The 20502-nt window shown below is 45.4% G+C and overlaps 1 protein-coding gene across 4 annotated transcripts; it reads left to right on the top strand.

The window, feature by feature from the left end:
• Positions 1-620: 620 nt before the first annotated feature.
• SLC25A38 (solute carrier family 25 member 38) lies at positions 621-20439 on the top strand. 4 transcript variants are annotated; one of them, XM_044677573.1, is made up of 8 exons: positions 621-693; positions 1691-1900; positions 7943-8064; positions 11577-11661; positions 12083-12262; positions 13038-13206; positions 17943-18109; positions 18878-20439. In XM_044677573.1, the coding sequence occupies exons 2-8, from the start codon at positions 1832-1834 to the stop codon at positions 18998-19000; spliced, it is 915 nt and encodes a 304-aa protein (XP_044533508.1). In that variant the 5' UTR covers positions 621-693; positions 1691-1831; the 3' UTR covers positions 19001-20439. The 4 variants fall into 4 exon arrangements, with proteins under 4 accessions (XP_044533508.1, XP_044533510.1, XP_044533507.1 ...); XM_044677575.1 differs by lacking the exon at positions 621-693 and adding an exon at positions 13284-13299 and having other exon boundaries at positions 1576-1900; positions 13038-13196; XM_044677572.1 differs by lacking the exon at positions 621-693 and having other exon boundaries at positions 1576-1900.
• Positions 20440-20502: the final 63 nt, after the last annotated feature.

The following is a 20502-nucleotide window of genomic DNA, read 5'->3' as shown; positions in this document are numbered from 1 at the left end:
CACTAGACTTTTAGGGGGGTCCAAAGGGAAACAAAAAGTTAGGAACTCTGGCCTTAAACTATGGTGTAGGTGGAAAGTGGAACCTTGGATTTGAATACTAACTCTGCCTCTTCACTACCTTATTTTCCCTGTTTCTTTCCCCAACTTGGTTTCCCCAAGATTACTCAAGATTAAGATAAAGAGGTGAGGGGGGCAGCTAGGTGGTTCAGTGAATAGAGAGCCATGCCTAGAATAGGGGGTTCCTGGGTTCAAATCTTGCCTCACATCTTATCCTAGCTGTGTGACCCTGGGCAAGTCACTTAACCTTCATTGCCTAGCCTTTACCACTCTTCTGCCTGGGAACCAATGCACAGTATTGCTTCTAAGACAACAGAAGGTAAGGATTAAAGAAAGGTTAAGAGGGTTCCTTTGTTTGATCTTTACGGTCTTTTCTAGCTATAACCTAGGAAAATAGAGCTTTGCTCCCCTCCTCCCCGGGGCAGTTTATTACACGCTTGCACTGCTCGATGCTGCCCACAGGTGTCACTGCGAGCAAGGATTCATCAGCCTCGGCTCAGCCGCAGCACTCAAGCTAACCCGGAAGCAGAACACGCCCGGCTCTTTTCTCCACCCATTGGGGAAAAAAATGTGGCGGCTCTAGTCTGCCGCTACGTGCCCCGGGGACCAGGGGAGGAACTCGCCGGGCGCAGAGAGGTTTGTGCTGGGGAGCAGGAAGAGCCTACTGAGGGCCAACGGCTTGGAGGGCATCCTGAGACCGGCCAGACCTAGCAGGGAAGGCGCCCGCGTAGACGCGAGACCGGGGGTTCGAGTGCTGGGAGAGGCCACAGAAGTGGATTGGGGGGTGGAGGGAGGACGGGGGTTCCCTAGACCCTCCCTGCCTTGCAGCAGCAGCAGCCCTGGGGGGGGGGGAGGGGAGACAAGAGAAAGTTGGGAGATGGAGGGAGAAGAGCAGCCGCATCCGCGTAGCGGGTGAAAAGAACCTCCTGTTGTTACCTATCCAAGGTAAACAGGCCCCTTTCACGTGATCTCGCCCCTCCCTCTCCCCGGCTAGCCTGCACGCTGGGGTAGGGCTTGCGGTAGCCAAGCTCCCCTGTCCCTGCGGAGAAAACTGAGGCTTCGAGGGTTTAAAAGACAGACCCGGGGCTACCCGAGGTAGGAAGTGTCTGTCTCTCCCGAGTCTAGAGAACTCCAGGCCACACTGGGAGTCCCTTTGAAGATAGTGTGAGCAGGAATTCTGTTCTCTTCTGGCAGCGTTTGTTTTTAAAAGACCCTCCCCCTCCCTCTTAGAAGCAATACTGTGCATTGGTTCTAAGGTAGAAGAGCAGTAAGGACTAGGCTATGGGGATCAAGTGACTTGTCCAGGGTCCCACAGCTAGGAAGTGCCTGAGGCCGGATTTGATCCCGGAACCCCCCATTTCTGGGCCTTGTTCTCCATCCCCCCAGCCACTTAGCCCCACCAGCACTTATTAAGCACCTCCTGTATGCCAGGCTCTAGTTCATGTATTGTGGCGATGAAGACAGCAGCATAAATGGACCGAGCACTTTGGAGTGTTTGTGCTCCCCTAGACTAGGGAAAGGACTTGGGATCAGAGAAGTAAATGGCTCCCTGAGAGAGACACAAAGTAAACTGAAGGAGGAGCTGAGGAGAAAAGTAGCCATTTAGCCCTTAATCGTTTCCTCCTCTTTGTAGTAGGGCTGCCTCCCGGGGTTCCCTTCCTGGCCTGCCTCCCTCACTGCTCCTGGGTTCCCCGGATCGAGCCCTCGGGGGCTGCCCGCCTTCCCCCAGAAGTTTGCCTGACTCCGCGGCACCCACCCGAGCGCATTCTCTTCCATGATCCAAAAATCCCGGACCCCATTACTCAAGACTCAAGATGTTGGAGACAGAGTGGAAACCCTCATGGTAAGGGATGGGGGGGTGGGGGAAGGACAGGAGGGAGCTGCCTCCGGAGCCTCTAGGCGGGAGGAGAGTGGCTCTCCCCTTGGTCTTCCCCTGGCTGGCGGCTGCTGCTTCGGTGTGGGCGGGGTAGGGCGGGGCTGGTACCCCCAGCTGTTGGGGTAGATAGAGCTGGAAATGGATGTTTTCCATTGGTCTGGCTGGAAGCCCTGGGGTGGGTGGTTTCTTGTGGCCTGGAGAGGCGTTTGTGGGGATGGTTTGCGAGGGACTTGCAGGAGCAACTGGATTCTGGATGTGGAAAGTGAAAAGTGGTTTTTCTCTCCTTCCTGCCTTGGGGCTTTGGGGCACTTCGGGTCCCAGCAGGGCTTTGCTTTTTGCACTGGAACTTGTTAACTTGGAAATAACCCAGAACTACTAAAGAAGTCAGTAAAACCAAGCCTTTCATCAGGAAAGGGACAGGTCCGACTTTTACAAGGTCTCCCCCCTGGGGACTGTATCCCTGAGACTATCGCGGGCTAGAAGATAGCTGGAGGAACCGGAAATGTAATTGATTGACATTACCATGGCTACAAGGAAATGGGAGTGTCCAAGCTACACTGACTAGATACAATGGCGCTTGGGAAAGGAGTGGACTACCTACCATGGATACTAAAGGGAAGCACCCAGAGGAGGGCTGGGCTCCCTGGGAAAGGGACTTTAATACAGTGGGAGAAACTAGCAGACTAACTAGGGCCATTAAGTATCTTAAGATCTATTATTCAATCTGAAATAGTTAAGTTTGAAACTTCCCTTGGGATATATTCTCAGGGGAACAGGAACCAACTTGGGGGGTCTGCAGCTTTCAAGTAGAGCAAACTTGGGGTCTCCAGATTCCAAGCTGACACAGCAGTTCTCCTGCATAGAAGGGGACGGAGGGGACTGAGAGAACTAGAAGTGGCTCTCAAACAGAGCTAGTCATTAATATTTAGAAAGGCTGACATAGGAAGGAATAAGCATTGACCGAGTGCCTACAATGTATCCTGCCCTGCGCTCAGGATCTGCTTTACAAATAGCTCCTTGGAGCCTCACACCAGCCTTGGGAGGTTGTCGGTGTTATTCTTATCCTTTTCATTTGAAGACATTTGAAGGCAGACTGGTGAGGTGAGCTGCACACCTGGAAATTTCTGAGCCTCCATTTGAACGGGGGCTCCCTGACTCCACCTGCAGGGCTTTATCAGCTGTTTCTGGTCAACCTCAAAGTCCTGGATAAATAAAAAGGGGTCTGTTGGAGTTTCCTGGCTGGAAGCTGAGAGGGTTGGTTTAGATGCCTCTTTCTTTGCATTTGGGGTCTACCACTTGACTTTAATAGCTTTAGAGAGTTGCCCGATTTGTGTATGGGAGTGAGAGGGTCCTAGATTTTTTTTTTCTTTTTTTAAGCCTTTACGTTTTAGAATCAGTACTAGGCAATCTGGGTTAAATGACTTGCTCAGGGCCACACAGCTAGGAAGTGTCTGAGGTTACATTTGAACCTGAGGTCCTCCCAACTACAGAGCTGGTGCTCTGTTTACTGCTCCAGTCATGGAGTTTTTGATAAGAGCTGGGAAGAGATTGTAGAGTCCATTCTGGCCAACTTCATCCCTTCCTCCTCCTTCTTTTTGCAGAGGAGGCTAAAGGGTTAATTGATTTGTCCAATTTCACACAGTCTGGAAAATAATGGAGGAAGGATTTGAACCCAGATCCTTTACTGTTAGATGGCACAGTGATTTCTGGAGTCAGGAAGACTTAAGTTCAAATTTGGCTTCATTCACTTACCATCTGTGTGACCCTGAACAAATCATTTCACCCCTGCCTCAGTTTCCTCATCTGTAAAATGATCTGGAGAAGGAAATGTCGAACTAGCCCAGTATCTCTGCCAAGAAGACCCCAATTAAGAGTCATTAAGAGTCAGATACAACTGGAAAACAACAAAACTTTTATATTCACTGGGAAGCCAAAAAAGTTCTTATAAATCACTTTGATGTGATATTCACGTTTTAGAGGTGGTCTGGAACCGAACCCACAATGTCCCCAAGGTGTGCCTGTGATTTTGAAGTGCTCTGTAAAGCGCTGAGACCCTGAACCAGCCTCATAAGAGTCTACTTGCCTCAGTTTCCTCATCTATAAAATGGGGGTAATCATTGCATCTGCCTCCCAGAATTAGTGTAAGAATCAAATGAGATATTTTTTTAAATGCTCCATAAATCATTGTGACCTTAGTCAAGTCACCCTCTGTTTGTCTCAGTTTCCTCCTCTACAAAACCACTTAACAGGGTGTTTGTGAGTTTGAAGACCCTGTTGTACACACAGTAAGCACCAAATGAATGTTAATATATCAATGCTATTAAGATGATGCCAGCAGAACTTGAACCCAGGACTTGTGCCCTCAGTTAGTGCTCTTTTCACCCTGTCCTGGCTCTGGGGAACTCAAACCCAGCCTGACACTGGCTTCTCTGCCCTCGTTTCCCATCCCCCATTCTCATCATTTCACATCCTCTCCCCTGAAGGCCTGAGGCCACGCCCCTTTGACCACTCCTTGCCCTCGGATTGGCCGGTTTCCTCCAGGCTTCTGTCTCTTTATTGGCTGCCGCGGAGGTGGGCCCAGCCACTGCATGCTGGGCTGAAGATGGTTCTGGAGCTCTTGGCAGGGGTGGGTGTGAGGATTTGGGACCCCCTCGATGTGGTGGGAATTTGGGGGGGGCGGGATTTCCCTCTCAGAGAGAGGCTGGGGGAAGGTCCAGCCCCTTCCTGGAGGGACCTCATGCGAGCCCAGCTCCGGGTAAAGAACCTACAGTGAGCGCAGGACCTCCGTGGGGGAGGGGCACGCTGAGGAGAGGCTGCCTGGAGGAATGGGACAGGCTTTTCTCGGTGAACTAGAGTTGTCGATGACTCTGGCCGCTAGGTGGCGCCACATTGCGCAGAGCGCCCAGGCCGCACTACTCAAGTTCAAATCCCGCCTCAGACTAGCTGTGCGAATGGGCAAATCACTTGACAGCGATTGCCTCAGTTCCTCATCTGTGAAAGAAAGCCGGGGAATGACAGACCCCTGATGTATCTTTGCCAAGAAAACCCCCAGCGGGGTCACCAGGAGTCCTGCACAACCAAACAGCTCCGCTTCTCCCGATCCCTCACTCTTCCTTCAAGGCCTCCCTCTAGGCCCACCACCTCGGAAAAGGCTTTAACTCTCCTTCGAACATCCTTACCTTTTGTCTTGGAACCCAACTGTCGTTCCAACACAGAAGAGCAGTAAGGGCTAGGGGACTGGGGCCATGACTTGCCCAGGGTCACACAGCTAGAGTCCAACCCAGGACCTCCTGGCCTGAGGCCTGGTGATGCAGTGACCCACCTGTCTGCCCGCTGCCCTTAACATCTCTGTAGTGCCTAGAAGTCTTGCAAAGAGTTTATCTCATTTTATCCTCACCCCAATCCTGGGAAGCAGGTGGTATTTTACAGATGGGGAAACTGAGTCACAAGGTAAGTGATTTGCCCCAGGGTTACATAACTAGTAAATGTTTGAAGCTACATTTGAACTCAGGGCCTCTTGACTCCTGGTTTGGGACTTTGTCCATTAACTCATTTCCTAAATCACTCCCTCTTCCCAACACTGAGGTTGTTTTCCAGCCATTTAGCAGTCACCTGCTGTGTGCAAGGTACTACACCAGAGGCTCTTAACTCAGGGTACACACATATTTCAGGAGGTGTGTGAACTCGGATGGGAAAAGGAAACATTACTTTATTTGAGCTCTAACTGAAACATCTTTTCCATCAATTTTTAAAAAATATGACTGAGGGGGCAGCTGGGTAGCTCAGTGGATTGAGAGCCAGGCCTAGAGACGGGAGGTCCTAGGTTCAGATCTGGCCTCAAACACTTCCTAGCTGTGTGACCCTGGGCAAGTCACTTAACCCCCATTGCCTACCCTTACCACTCTTCTGCCTTGGAGCCAATACACATATTGACTCCAAGATGGAAGGTAAGGGTTTAAAAATATATATATATATTGTTATAGGGGGCAGCTAGGTGGCTCAGTAGACTTGAGAGCGAGCCCAGAAATGGGAAATCTTGGAGTCAAATCTGGCCTCAGACACTTTCTAACTGTGTGACCCTGGTCAAGTCACTTAATTACCATGCCCTTCTGTTTTGGAACTCATAACAATATTGATGTCTTTTGCCTTCAAGGACCTGACTAATGGTGTTGAGATGGTATCCAAAGACCTATTGGACCAGGTCACTCCCCTTAAAGCAGTTGTTCAGAAAGCCTTGTGACACATTTGCCTCTAAATGAATGGCCTCTTCATAAAGGAATTGTATAAATCTGTGTAACCAGGGGCTGAGCCTTTCTCACTTTTTAAATTTATGGAAGAGTCCGTAATGCCTCTAGTAGCTACAGGGTTATCATGAGACTCAGTAGACATTACAGAGAGCACAGGAATGTTGGAGAGGCAATACGGCATTGTGTAGCTAGTTGTCTGCACCTGAAATGAGGAAGATTGGAGTTCAAATCCTACCTCATACACTTATTAGCTATGTGACCCTGGTTGAGTCATTTTAAGCCTCTGCTTCCTTTTTCTTCATTGTAAAATGAGGATAAAATAGTGTCTTCCTCTCAGGGTTGTTGTGAAAGTATTTGTGAAGCACTCTGCCTGCCTTAAAGCCAATATGTGACTGCTAGCTGGATTTAAAGACATTTGCCCGTGTTCAAGTCCTCACTTGGATTCTTATTAGTTGTGTGATGATGGATGATGGGAAAGTCCCTTCATTTCCCTGAGCCTGTAAAATGATGGGCAGATCGCCTTGTGCACCAGTGACTTGACCACAGAAGTAAGGAAGGAGCTCTAGGCGCTTCTCTGCTTAGGTTAAACACATAGCTTTTATTTGCCATCTTATAAGCATTAATACAAAGGTCTCATCCACTAGTTATCACAGGCTGGATTAAGCTCCATTATGTGTAGCCTCATTTGTCTCTGCAAGAGTGTACCTTAAAAAAAAAAAAAAAGTGTACCTAGCCCATTGTTTTAGAGCTAATAGCTGAACAGAACAGTAAAACATGTTTTGTGGTCCCTTTAACATGATGGGTCAGAAAGTATCCTTTGCAGGCCTAGAGACAGGAGGTCCTGGGTTCAAATCTGGCCTCAGATGCTTCCCAGCTGTGTAACCCTGGGCAAGTCACTTAACCCCCATCGCCCCACCCTTACCAGCTCTTTTGCTTTGAAGCCAATATACAGTCTTGATTCTTAGATGGAAGGTAGTTTTTTTTTGTTTTTTTGTTTTTTGTTTTTAAAGAGTTTCCTTTGAAGGAAGGTTGACCTGGATTTGATGATAGCTGGAGCTATGGAGTTGGCAGTGTTAGAAATAGTTAACTCATAGAATGACTTTTGGACTACAGGGCATGACTGATCTAATTTAGAACTTGTGATGGGAGAAGGGTAGAGATTGGCAGGGGGGGTTATTATTGAAGCAAGAAATGATGATAAATAATAATGTTACTTAAATTAAGATTATGGATTTTTAGGTTTTAAAATTATGGTCTCAAAAAGTGATTGTGGGAGAGGGTATAAGAATGAATCTTAAGGGGGCAGCTGGGTGGCTCAATAGATTGAAAGCCAGGCCTAGAGATGGGAGGTCCTGGGTTCAAATCTGGCCTCAAACACTTCCTAGCTGTGTGACCCTGGGCAAGTCGCTTAACCCCCACTGCCTAGCCCTTACCACTCTTCTGCCTTGGAACCAATACACAGTATTGACTCCAAGACAAAAGGTAAGGGTTTAAAAAAAAAAAAAAAAAAGAATGAATGAATGAATGAATGAATGAATGAATGAATGAATCTAAGTATTTTGTGGGGTGGGTAATAGAAAACAGCAGACTAGTAATCAGGAAATGAAGTTCTGAACTTCAATTCCCATTTAATTTCTTGTAATAATGTAGATAATTTTTTTAGAGGAATATTCAGACATTTGGGGGAAAGATGAGATTGAGTTCCTCTGGATTTGCCTGATAACTTTTGGTTGTTCATTTGTATTCTGATGTTGTCTTTCAGTTGCATCCGGTGATAAAGGCCTTTCTGTGTGGTTCTATCAGTGGAACCTGCTCCACTCTTCTCTTTCAACCTCTGGATCTGCTTAAAACCAGACTGCAGATCGTCCAAACAGCACAACCTGGGTAGGTGTCCCCTGCTGACTGCCTTTGGTGTTAATTATAGACAGTTCTTGCTTTAGGTTGCCTGGCCCTGTGTTCTTCCTCCTGCTTTCACTTCTGTCACCAGCCCCCTTCTTCCCTCCATGGTCAAAGATTCCCCTTCCAGCTTCCCTCCATTCCTCAAGTTGGCCAATAGATAAATTTGAATTATGTGGAAATCGCTTTATGGTCTGCCAAAAGACCCACTTACAAAAAAGTGAGAATTGTCTATACCTCTGTGTAGTGAAAGTGAAGGGGATTAGGGAGGAGGTAGGAAGGTAGAATGGATGGGAGAGAGAGGAAGGGAAAGGAAGGTAGCATCCCCAGCCCCCAGTGGGGAAATTGACCAGAGCCCTCAAATGAATAACCAGAGATCAACTTCAGGGTTTAGAATAGCTAGGTTTTATTTAGATTAGGAAAGGGAAGGTCTAGGGCAGTGATTCCCAAAGTGGGCGCCACCGCCCCCTGGTAGGTGCTGCAGCGATCCAGGGTAGCAGTGATGGCCACAGGTGCATTTATCTTTCCTATTAATTGTTACTAAAATTAAAAAAAAATTAATTGCCAGGGGGCTAAGTAATATTTTTTTCTGGAAAGGGGGTGGTAGGCCAGAAAAGTTTGGGAACCACTGGTCTAAGGAAAACTAGGACTTAGGAAGAAAGGGAAAAAGGCACCAAGAAAGAGATCAGGGTCTCAGGGTAGAGAGCGGAACTTCCAGCATAGAGAGTGCTTCCAAAGTTGAAAGAGTCAGCCAGCCTCAAGGGTCTGAGAGAGAGAAAAGGGGCCAAACTTTCCCTTTTATACTTTCCCTGACACCTCCCACAAAGGAAGTGGGAGTTGTCAGGGGAAGTTGTAAGTTGTAACAGAGAGAGTCCTGGGAGTTGTAGTGTTTCAGGGCTTATAACAATTTCAAATGATACACCTTCTACCAATTAGAAGTAGGTTTCAGCAACTCTGTAGAAAGAAAAGACTGATGAGTTTTAAAACACCTCTCCTGTTCCAGGTACCATGGAGAAAAGTGTCCCTTTCATTTGTCCCATATAACTTCCATTAGCAGTTTTTGTATTTCTCTTTTTCATTTTCTTTTAGTAATTATTTTGTGTCAAATTATTTTCTAATTAGATCCTATCAGTGTCTTTTATCATGGTAACAGGGATTTGAGTACACTGACTATCCCAGATATATTGTATGTGGAGTAATCACCTCTCTACTTGCTATTAGCTCAATTTTTAAAATTATTCTAATTTTGATTTTGTCAAAGAATAGGTTCAGATGTTTCTTCATGAATTACTAAAACCACAATGCCTCTCATTAAGTAATTATTAGCTCTGAAACCATATCAATAGTTTTATTTAATGTTATTAAATAAACAGTAGAAACCTTTCCTGCTCTCTGTGTCAAACTATAATCTCCTATCATTAAATAAATATGTTTATTGGCTATACAATTATTAACAATATGACCATAAATCAAAACAATAATTCACAACATATGTGCTTTAAACAATATCTCAACCAGTTACTTCTTCCCATCACCTTTGCTGCTGTTTTCTCAATTCTGGAAACACAGGTCCACTATTCAACTCTCTCAGAGTACAATTTAAGTCTTTTCTTGTTTTTTGGAAAGTTACAAATTAATACAGTTTGCTTAGGAAAGAAGTTCTTTCTTCCGATCTTCTCACAGTTTTTTCTCAAGCCGTTACAGTTAATAGTTTAGACTTCTCAAAAACTGACCAATTGTAGCTGTATAAGATGCCATTGCTTCTTTAAGAAACAGTAGCAATGAGAGACTGTTGAAACTGGTATTGAGCATATCTCTCTGAAGCCAAAAATTTTCCATTCCTGAAAATCATTTTGAGTTACACAAAATCTATATGCAATACAATTTGCTTCATACGCTGTACTCGAAATAGAAGTAATGGGTAAATTATAGCAACATATGCATAACCATGTGTGCTTATCAAAAAGCGCAAAGCAACATTGTGTGCAATTCAGCAATGGCTTACATCTGCCTGAATGGATAACCATTTCTCCTGTAAAGTCACAATGAAGCCTGTTTATAGATTTGATGCTTCTCATTCTTTTACACTTTCTATACCTGTATATTTGATTGATCATATAGATTTAATACCCACATTTCCAAACTTTGTGACCTAGCTTGTTAATGTAGAGAACTATCTATCTGAAGTTCTGGGCAAGAAATGTATTGTCTCTGGGTTCAGCTCTCCCCATCTCATCTTAACTGGGGTCCTTCTCCATCCTACTCTATTTGTTTTATAGTGCCTGCTACACCCAAAGCAATGCCTTTTCTTTTCCTTCCTTCTTTTTCTTTTTTTAAAACACTTAGCTTCCATCTTAGAATCAATAATTATATTGATTCTAAGACCGAAGGTGAAGGCTAGGCAATGGGGTTAAGTGACTTGCCCAGGTCGCCCAGCTAGGATGTGAAAACCATACATTTTCTAGAGCTTTTTGCAGATTGGGAAGTCAGCTGGACTTTGATACCTTTGAGCTAACTCTTTCCTTTTGAGTTTCTTTTTTTAGCTCTTTTATATCAAGGTGAATTGATTTTCTTAGCCTCTCACTCTTCAAATCAACAATGTGAACATTTTAATGCCTTTCCACCTTGTTCCTTAGCTTCATTTTCCAATTTCTTTGTCAGCTGAGCTACTTCACATTCAAAGTTTTTTTTTTTTTTAATCTGGCACCCAGTAAATATTTAGTAAATGCTTTTGGATCTGTTGAGCACCAAAGCTTTTCAGCAAAACTCTGCACCTTGCTTTCATTTCTTGAGAATACCCTTGTGCTCTTATCCTCATTTATTTCTTGAGGTGGGTTCTTTGAACACTAGTTTTTTTCGCTCTATGCCTAATTCCATCTATTCCATATAGTTCTGTCTGTTTTTCTCTTCATCTTTGATGTTGTATTCTTGGTTCAGACTGTTTGATCCATGAAATCATGCTTACTAGTTCAGGACTAACTTGATCCTTTGCCTCATCTTCTTTTCCCCATGCGAATTCCTTGGAATTCAGCCTCTCCCACCAATTCCTCATTCCTTTTCCTGGGACATTCATCCTTCTGTCCATCCATTTGGATGGCTGCATCCTTGGGTGACATTTCACACTCTTGCCAAAGAAATCATCATCAACGGGCTTTCCTATAATGGATGATACCGATGAACTCAAGTAGGAAGTGTTTGTCAGTGAATCAGTCATTGAGGAATACCAAAAGCTGGTCCTAACCCAGAAGCAGCTTGCTGTGTTGTTAGGTAGTCAAAATATCTACTCTGAGAGGGATGGCAGAGAATTCGCTGCACAAGACAAGGTGTGTCTCCTTCTACCCATGTTGCTCTATAGTCGTGTAAACATGGAACTACAAACATTAGCAGTCATGAAAACAGAATTGTTTGCATCACGAGGTCTCAGAACAGCACGTGTTTTTTGGAGAAACTAACCTGGCTTGGGGACGACTCTTTTTCTGTCTTTTTGTCTTGTCCTTCAGGTCCAAGCGCATCGGAATGCTCTCTTTGCTCTTCAGAGTCGTTCGCACAGAGAGTCTGCTGGGACTGTGGAAAGGAATGTCTCCAGTAAGCTGTTGTGGGTTTGGATCTGGAACTCTAGTTTTTGATGCTTACACTTTTCTCCTGAGCTCTTTGAATATACCTGTGAGCTAGAGGTTGGGTAGAGGCGGGCTGGAGCCCCTCTGGGGCAATCCCATTTAGCTTCTCTGCTGAAAAATGACTGAAAAACTGGCTTTTCCCTGAGTTTGTAAACATTGGTGCGGTGGGGTAGGGGCAGGACCTCCGGCATCCTGGGCGTTGGGTGCTGGCGTAGGGGCATCTCTTCTGTTTATTGAGATGGGCACCGGCTCTGGAGCACATGTGGGTCAAATAATTGGATAGTCTGGCCTTCAAGGCCAGTTCTTTCTGTGAGGTGCTCTGGGTGTGCTATAATGCATGTGAGCATCTTTGCAGCAGCCTCCAACCTGGCTCTCCTCCTCCTCTGCAGTCCATCGTCAGATGTGTGCCTGGCGTTGGGATCTACTTCGGGACGCTCTATTTCGTGAAGGAGCACTTTCTCCTGGGGAAGGCCCCGACGGCCTTACAGTCCGTCATGCTGGGCATCGGCTCCCGGGCTTTTGCAGGCGTCTGCTTGTTACCAGTAACTGTGGTCAAGACTCGCTATGAGGTGAGGCCTGGGCTTAGGAACTGTCTGTGCCTCTATGTTCCCATGGTGTTAGGATGAAAGGCAATCGCTCCCCAAACCTCTGTCACCTTCCACGGGATGACAGGATTGGGAGAAAGTGAAAAGAGGCTGACATGGAGTCCAGGGACCTGGGTTTGAATCGAGGCCCTGCCTCTTAAGGCCTGGATGACCCTGGGTGAGTCACTACACCTTAATGGGTCCTCCATTCTCCTCTGTAAAATGAAGGGACAAGACTAGATGACTCTCATCTACCAATCATCAGGCATAATTTAAAACCTTCACCTTCTGTCTTAGAATCAATCTTGGTTCCAAGGCAGAAGAGAGAGCAGGAAGAGCTAGGCAGTGGGGGTTAAATGGCCAGAAACTTGGCCAGGGCTACACAGTTAGGAAATATCTGAGGCCTGATTTGAACCCAGGATCTTCCATTGAGCCATCTAGCTTCTCCCATCAGGTATTTATTATTAAGTGTCTACTGTGTGCTAAGCATGATGGATACAGACAGGAAATTGTTCCTGCCCTTCAGGACCTTGATGGGGAGACAACAGGTAGGCCTATGAGTATATTCAAAGTGAACATGAAGGGTTTTTTGGCAGAAGGCAGCTGGGGGCACCATCTGTGGTGACCCAACTTAATTCAGAGCACGAGGCTAGTGATGGGTCACCCCAAACCCTGTGGTGCCTGTCACCCCGAGTTCTTTCAGTTAAGTGTGAGTAGAGGATTTCCTGTGCAAGTCACTGGTCTCCTGTGTGCTTTGTAGAGTGGGAAATACCGCTACCAAAGCATTTATGGCGCCCTGAAGAGCATCTACCACACAGAAGGGCACAGGGGCTTGTTCAGCGGCATGGCGGCCACCCTCCTCCGAGACGCCCCCTTTTCTGGGATCTACCTGATGTTTTACAACCAGACCAAAAACCTCGTGATGAAAGGTAAGCCGCTCTGGGGCTTCTCCTTTCCCGATTTTGGTAACATTCTGGATCTGGTACTCTCCTTCAGCCTTGCTTAGATTCTCCATTCTTCTTGTCACCTTAAGAGCCCCTCTGGCGGATGAGGGAGGCTGTGGGACCCAGGCTGGACTTCACTTGTTTATTTAATTTTAGTTCCTCTGAAGATTGCTTGAAGCTGCTGGGGATGTTGAGGGCGTGGGGTGGGTCATGTATGACGGGTGACTTTAAAAATGACCTAAAGAACGAATCTATAGTTGAGGGATGAGTATGGTTCTGCTTGTCCCAGAGGGCAGGCCTGGGTAGTAGGCAGATGCCCCAGAGGGCAGAGAGAGGTGCTCCTTATCATGTAGGAAAGCAGCCAGATCAGAGCCGTCCTTGGGCGGGATGAGCTCACTGCGGGAGATGTTCCCTTTGGAGTCTTTAGGGGAAGGTTTAATGACCCTTCTTCACCCAGTGACGGGGCTTCCCTAGGGGCAGCCTTGTTGAGGTCAGGCAGGACTAAGAGTCTTCACTGGACCTTCTAGCTCTAGGATTCTGGGGGAACAGGAAGGGACCGGCAGCCTGGAGGACAGAAGAGGGGGAAGCTCATCTCTTGCCCAGGTGGGGCGAAGCCTATTGGTCTCTGTAAACATAAGAACAGCTACAAGGAGTCTGTCTAGGTTGCTGTGGATTTAAAGCACCAACATCTGCAGCAAAATGAAGGAAGCAGCTTTTTTAAACCTTTACTTTCCACCTTAGAATTGACGCTGTGTATCTGTTCTAAAGCAGAAGAGCCAGAAGTGCTGGCAAGGGGGGTGAAGTGACTTGCTCAGGGTCATACAGGCTAGGAAGTGTCTGAGGCTAGTCTAGGCCTGGCTCTCTATCCACTGAGCTCCCTCCCTCCCTCCTTAGGAAGCATTTGTTAATAAGGCTTACATTCTATTAAAGGAGACATAGCATTTACCCAGAGAAGCAACTGTCAGGTCATTTGGAAAGAGTGAGAGCAGGGAGCTTCCAGCTTTCAGCGAGGGGATTATTGGCAGTAAGTGGGACTCCTGTTCAGGCTTCAGGCAGGTCCTTCCCTGGAGAGTGGGCAGGTCAGACTTGGAGGGATCACAGAATCTCAGAGCCGGAAGGGGACTCAACAAGAATTCTGCCTCCAGCATGATCATCCGTTGGTCATCTAGAGCTTCCTGGGACACTGAGGCAGCCAGCTCCACTTTGGGATATCTGGAATGATGAAGACATTTTCACCTTCAGGGAAGTCTAAATGGACTTTTTAGCAGCTTTACTCTTTGCTCCTAATTCTGCCCTCAAGAACCAAAACAGTCTAATCCTTTCACCCTGGACAGCTCTTCAAATGCTTAAAGACAGCCCCTTCCATCCTTCATTTGCCTCCAAGGCAAGCTTTCCTGACATTCTGTGCCCTAAACTTGAAGCTCCTTTCACTGTCCTCATTGCCTTCTTGTGGATGCTCCTAAAACGGACTACAAGACTCCAGAGTAGCCTGACCAGGATAGAGCTCAGTATGGGGGGGGAGGGGGGGAACAAGATCAGAGACAGAAGGTAGGAATAAATGAAAATGAAAGCGAGCCCTCCAGAGATGGGCTAAGAAGTGCCGACTGCGGAGGCAGCTAGCAGGCAGTATATACACAAGGCTCCCCTGCTCCCTGCCAGGCCTCTGCACCAGGCTTTGACCCTCAAATCAAAACCCCTGTGCTTCCAACCCAGCTCAGGTGAGGCAGGAGAGAGTCTCACCAACACAAAGGTCACAAACTAGCTTTTATAGGCTAAATGCTCAGTCTGAGAAGGGCACATTCACTTCTGTCACACAAGTGGGAATTCCAAATAGGAAGCTCCACCTCGTAGCACATTGTGCTAAGCTTCCTTGACTACTGAACACATTGTTGGCTCCTAAGGAGTGTGCTCAAAGTTCAGCCGTTTTCAGTTGTGTTTAACCCTTTATGCCCCCTTTTGGGGGTTTCTTGGCCAAGTTCCTGGAGCCATTTGCCAGTCCCTTCCCAGCAGCTCATTTTACAGATAAGGAAACTGAGGCCAGCAGGATTAAGTGCCTTGCCCAAGGTCATACAGCTAGGAAGTGTCTGAGGCCAGATTTCAACTCCGGCAGATGAGTCTTCCAGACTCCAGGCCCAGTGCTTTACTGACTGAGCCACCTAAGGAGTTTGGGGTGTTCACTAAAATCTCCCAAAGATTTTTCACAGGGCGATCCCTCCTCAGGGTGTCCGAAGAGTCTTAGTGCAGCTCAAACTCAAGTGCAGGTCCATATGTTGATCACTATTAGATGATCCCTTATCAGACGTGTACCAAAATTCTGGCCTTTTGAAAGATTTTGGGTTTTTAGTTCTATAATCCAGTTTGTCAGCTCTGCTCCCTCTTCCCCCCAGGCTTATATAAAGTTGTTAAGCCTTCCAGCTAGGCCTTTATTGAAGTCTTTGGCCCACATGTTTCCTAGACCTGGGCTGTGGTGACTGCTAACTCATTCTACTCAGTTCTGATCTCTCAGCAGCCCAGCATCCAGCCAGCTTTTCTCCATCTTTTCTGCAAGGCTGGATGAAGGGTCTTCACGAGAGAGAGGAATGCTCTTCCCAAATCTAGCTACACTCTAGGTATAACTTTCCCATGACACCAAACCCCATCAATAAAAGGAAATGAAGTCTGATGAAACCAGGCTATGTCCTACAGGAATTGTGGGACTACCAAAGGCTTACGACGGGTAGCCAGCATTAGGCAGTGAGAAGGAAGGACTGTTGTGTTGAGAGAAAAATGAGGCTTTGGCCCTGGAAGATAGAGGAATGAAAGTGGCCTCTGCCGGTGGATTCTGGCCTTCTCTGTTCTCCAGTTGTAAAGCACAGCATAAATGCCAGCTAGTAATTGGGGAGCTGGGGGTTCCGAGCTGAAAAAAAAAATCTTAGAGATTTGGTACAATTCCTCCCTTCATTTTATAGATGAGGAAACTGGGACCCAGAGAGAAGTGACCTGCCCAGGGTCACATGGGCAGTAAGGGGCAGAGATGGGGTTCAAACTGATGCCCTCCAGTTCCAAGTCCAGCCCATCATTCAGCCATGTTACCTCTCTGTGTCTTCATTTTATAGAATCAGGAAACTGAGACTTGGTGAATTTAGGAAAGATATCTTGGCCTCAAGGGACCTCATCTGCCCTCTGTTTTAGAGTGAAATAAAATCTAAAAATGGCTTTTGAGCCTTTGTAGTAAAAGATGATAAATTATTCTTTGAATCAGTGATCCTACCTCGTAACTTTTTTGGTGTACATGAGGAAAGGCAAGGCTTCTCATGCTGTTCCCTTTTTAAAAAATCCTTCATTTTACTTTGCCTTGGGACAAAAATACAGATTCTTCATACTAGCCAACATCTTCAGAGGTTTAGCCATTAGGATTTTTTTTTCCTTTGATGCCTTCTCTGTCCCCATCCTCTTTAGCCAGTTACTGGTGGTCTCACCTTTCCCCCAACTGCTTTGTGTTAGATTTCTTTGGGACCATGTTTAGTTCTTCTAGTAGAATAAAAGTTCCTCGAGATCAGGGATTTGTATGTTTTTGTCTTTGTACTCTGCTTGGCATAGTGGGTGACATGGCAGGTACTTAATAGTTATTTGAATTAAATTTTCTGGATTGCTAATCAAGAACTTTAAAGAGTAAGCAGAAATGCCTCATTTTCTTTCTCACTTATCAAAGAGTAAACTTTCTTTTGATGGCTTTATGAATTTCAAGGGAACCATATCAGTAGTAAATTTACTTTGGGGGATTGGTTGAGAAATTTTCAGGGAAGTTATTAGTAGAGAATATGTCTCTGTTTTACAGGATCAGAGACTTCAGAGAGCCTCTGGTCAAACTCCTCATTTTGCAAATAAAGGAAACTGAGGCTCAAGGAAGTTGTAACTTGTCAAAGGCCATGCCATATGTGTCAAGAGGTAGGATTTGAACCCAAGTCCATTTACTCCAGAGCCAGTACTCTTGCCACGATGAACACTTGAAAGACTAACAGTTCATTAGAAATAGCTAGTTATCACAATATTGTGAGGTAAAATCAAGACATAAAAGAAACAGCTTTTTAGAGAGATCTTCTTCCAAAGTCCTTGAAGATATTTTGGTTTCAGAGTCATGGTGTATACTGAACTTCTTAATATAGCCTAACCCTACTGAACTTTAATTTCTTTCATTGGAATAAAGAGGTGCCTATTAGGCAAGTTCCATTAGAAACAAGGATCAGTGTGATCTTCTGAGGCATTCGGGGAATGGACAAGTTATACATGACCAGCATATCCTCCACCCACTAAGGAACTGAATATCTACTAGAATTTCCAATTTAAAAAATCCTAATTTGGCCAATTATATGGACCAAATCATAGCTTTGGATGAGTTAGTTGGGGAAGGCACTGTGACACATGTTGCTGTTGTTGGGGGCAGGAGTGACAGCTCTTTAAGGAGGGAAACATGATTTGGTGCTATTAAAAAACCCTCAGTGCTATTGACCTAGCTCCAACCAGTTGGTGACAGAGGGAATTCATGGGTTGCATTGTGTTTTTTTTATAAAAGGCCATGTTTCTAATTTGCTTCTGAAATTAATCCCAATTACACACCCTTTGGTTGACTTGGAATCCATAGTTTGTTAGTGCATAGAAAGAAGTGGTAGGAATGGGAAGGTTGGTGCCATCCTTAGTTGGTGAGACCTTTTCCAGTGAATTTTGCTTTTGTCCTATTTCAGATGACACAGATCCCACCCTCGTTCCGTTCATGAACTTCAGTTGTGGGATCTTTGCTGGCATTCTGGCATCACTGGCCACTCAGCCTGCCGATGTTATCAAAACCTACATGCAGTCGTCACCGGAGAAATTTCGGAGGATTGACCAAACTGTCATTCTCATCCTCAAAGTAAGGCTGATCTGGCTCATCGCTGGGCATTGCTTTGTGTCTCCATCTGACCTCCAATCTGGGGAAGTCTTGGTTTGCTCCTAAAAGATGAGAAGAGGAATTCTTGTGTCTCCAAAATGGGAAAAACTATTTTTCCTTTAGGGTTAAGAATACTTTCTGGTGAAGAAAATGTGCTTACAGTGATGGGCAAACTACGGCCCGCGGGCCAGATGCGGCCCCCTGAAATGTTCTATCTGGCCACAACATTATTCCTAATCTGACGAATACAACGAGTAGGATACAATACAATGAAACTTTGAAAGAGTTGCCTTAGAAACAGACTGACAGATGAGCATTTCCTTTCCTTTGGCCCCCTCTTTAAAAAGTTTGCCCATCACTGTGCTAAGACATTGTCTGGGCCTAGCTTAAGGTAATATCTATAGTGTTTAGATGTCTGAGTAAGGATAGTACGTGAAAATGGGGTGTCCAAGAAGCCTTGCACTGAGACGTTCGGGTCACCCTGTATAGTGAGGCACCCATGTATCCTACTAAAGGACCACAGAGCTAAAAAGGACCTTAAAGGTACTTTAGTCTAATCCCTGCCTTTTACAGATGAGGAAATGGAGACTTAGGGTAAGTGACTTACCCAGCATCTCATAGGTAGACAATGTCTGAGATGGAACTTGAACCCATCGCCCAGGCTCCCAAGTCTAGTATTGTCTTCATTGTGGCATACTCTAATATTGGTGGTAGAATTTTGCTCTTAGTATCAATTCTTTCTTCTTTCAGGATTATGGGCCATTCGGATTATTCTCTGGTTGTGTTCCTCGTGCCCTTAGACGAACTCTGATGGCAGCAATGTCATGGACAGTCTATGAAGAGATGATGGCCAAGATGGGTCTAAAGTCCTGAAAGAATGGAAGGAGAAAGATGGAATGAGCCTATTTCTACTATCCCATCCCCATTGAATGATGGTAGTTTGTTTTGGGGAGAGATGAGGTTTCTAATCCAAAGGTCCAGGCAGAATTGCTTCACCTTCTGCAGTCAGTGTATAAAGGAAATGGAAGTATTTGACCATTTGAAGCATTCCAAGGGGCCCATCTTGTCAATAAACTGACGTTAGGTTGGGGATGGGGTATAGGTTTGTGTATACCACGCAAATCTCTCTGTTCAATTTGTCTAGAGTAATTCTACTTCAGCCACCTATGCGCATCAGGATAGGCTTTGGAGAAGTTTAGTTGGATAAGCACTTGTGATATTAAAGTCTGCCCCATCGCCTATGCTGAGGAGGATTTCTTTGAATTATAATTTACTAATTTATTGAGGATCTGATGAGTGGAATAATTATCTCTCTGCTTTTATTCGTAGATCTTCGCTATGTAGCAATTTTTGTTTTTTGGCAAACTGTAAGATAGAAAAGAAATCCTTGCTTTAATTGAGTCCTAATACTAATTCTGAAGGTTGAGCAAACTTGGTTTCCTATCAAGTCAATTCCCTTATGTTTTGGCTTAGAAAGAACATATTATTTCTGCCTAATCTCCAAGCTAGTCTAACAAGCTGCTTTGACATTTTCAGCAACCGAGGTTGGTATTTATAATTATAATCAAGCACTTTAACATTCATATTATTGAAAGCTGCTTAGACTGCATGGCTAGCATCACCTGCTTGTCTTAGAGTGATAAGAAGTGTCCTAGAGTGCCTCCAGGAAGGCAGCCATCTTTCTAATCCAGGACCTGTGGTGATGAAACTGCCTTCTGACTCCCTTTCAAACTAGGAAAATTGTTTGTGTTCTGTACTGTGAACTTGCCAAAGCAATAGATCCAAAGACCCCTTTCAAGAGGGAAGGCAGAAAGAGTCAGTATTGTTATTCTAAAAGCATCTTGGGGAAGGCTCTTCACAGAAATGCTCCCTCTCTGCTCCCATTGGAGGACTTGGCTGCTTTTGCAGGTTTGCTAAAGGCTTAACTCAGGTAGTTTCCTAAATTTGGGTTATTAAAGAAAACATGCCAACTAGATGTAATTCTTTAAAGATCTAACCCACAGCTTTCTATTGTGTTTCATGTTAAATACTTTTCCCTGATGGATACTCAGTATTTGAGGGATGGAGGGGAAAGAAATAGTATCTTTTTCTACCTGAGGATACCAGTGTATTATTTCAAATCTCCTAATTTCAGGATATTGCACAAACCTCCACAACCACAATTCTTTGTGTACCAGGCCATTAGGAGAGTAGCAGTAGGCCCAGCTCTGAAAGTCATATTGTAAACTTGAAGTTGAGCAATCAGAGAGGCAAGGGCTTGTGTTTTGTTTTGTTTTGGGGGGCTTTTTTTAAATCCTTGACTTTCATCTTAGAATCAATACTGTATTGGTTCCCAGGCAGAAGAGAAGTAAGGGATAGGCAGTAGGGTTAAAGTG

Source organism: Gracilinanus agilis, chromosome 5 (genome assembly GCF_016433145.1).
Source record: "Gracilinanus agilis isolate LMUSP501 chromosome 5, AgileGrace, whole genome shotgun sequence".
Taxonomy (NCBI): domain Eukaryota; kingdom Metazoa; phylum Chordata; class Mammalia; order Didelphimorphia; family Didelphidae; genus Gracilinanus; species Gracilinanus agilis.
The sequence above is the reverse complement of the archived record's forward strand: the minus strand, read 5'-3'. Positions and strand labels throughout refer to the sequence as shown.

Coding starts and splice junctions, on each gene's coding strand:
- SLC25A38 (XM_044677575.1), top strand. CDS start 1,832: ATGATCCAAAAATCCCGGACCCCATTACTCAAGACTCAAGATGTTGGA. Junction 11,662..12,082: donor TGTGGAAAGGAATGTCTCCA/GTAAGCTGTTGT, acceptor CCTCCTCTGCAG/TCCATCGTCAGATGTGTGCC. Junction 18,110..18,877: donor CTGTCATTCTCATCCTCAAA/GTAAGGCTGATC, acceptor TTCTTCTTTCAG/GATTATGGGCCATTCGGATT.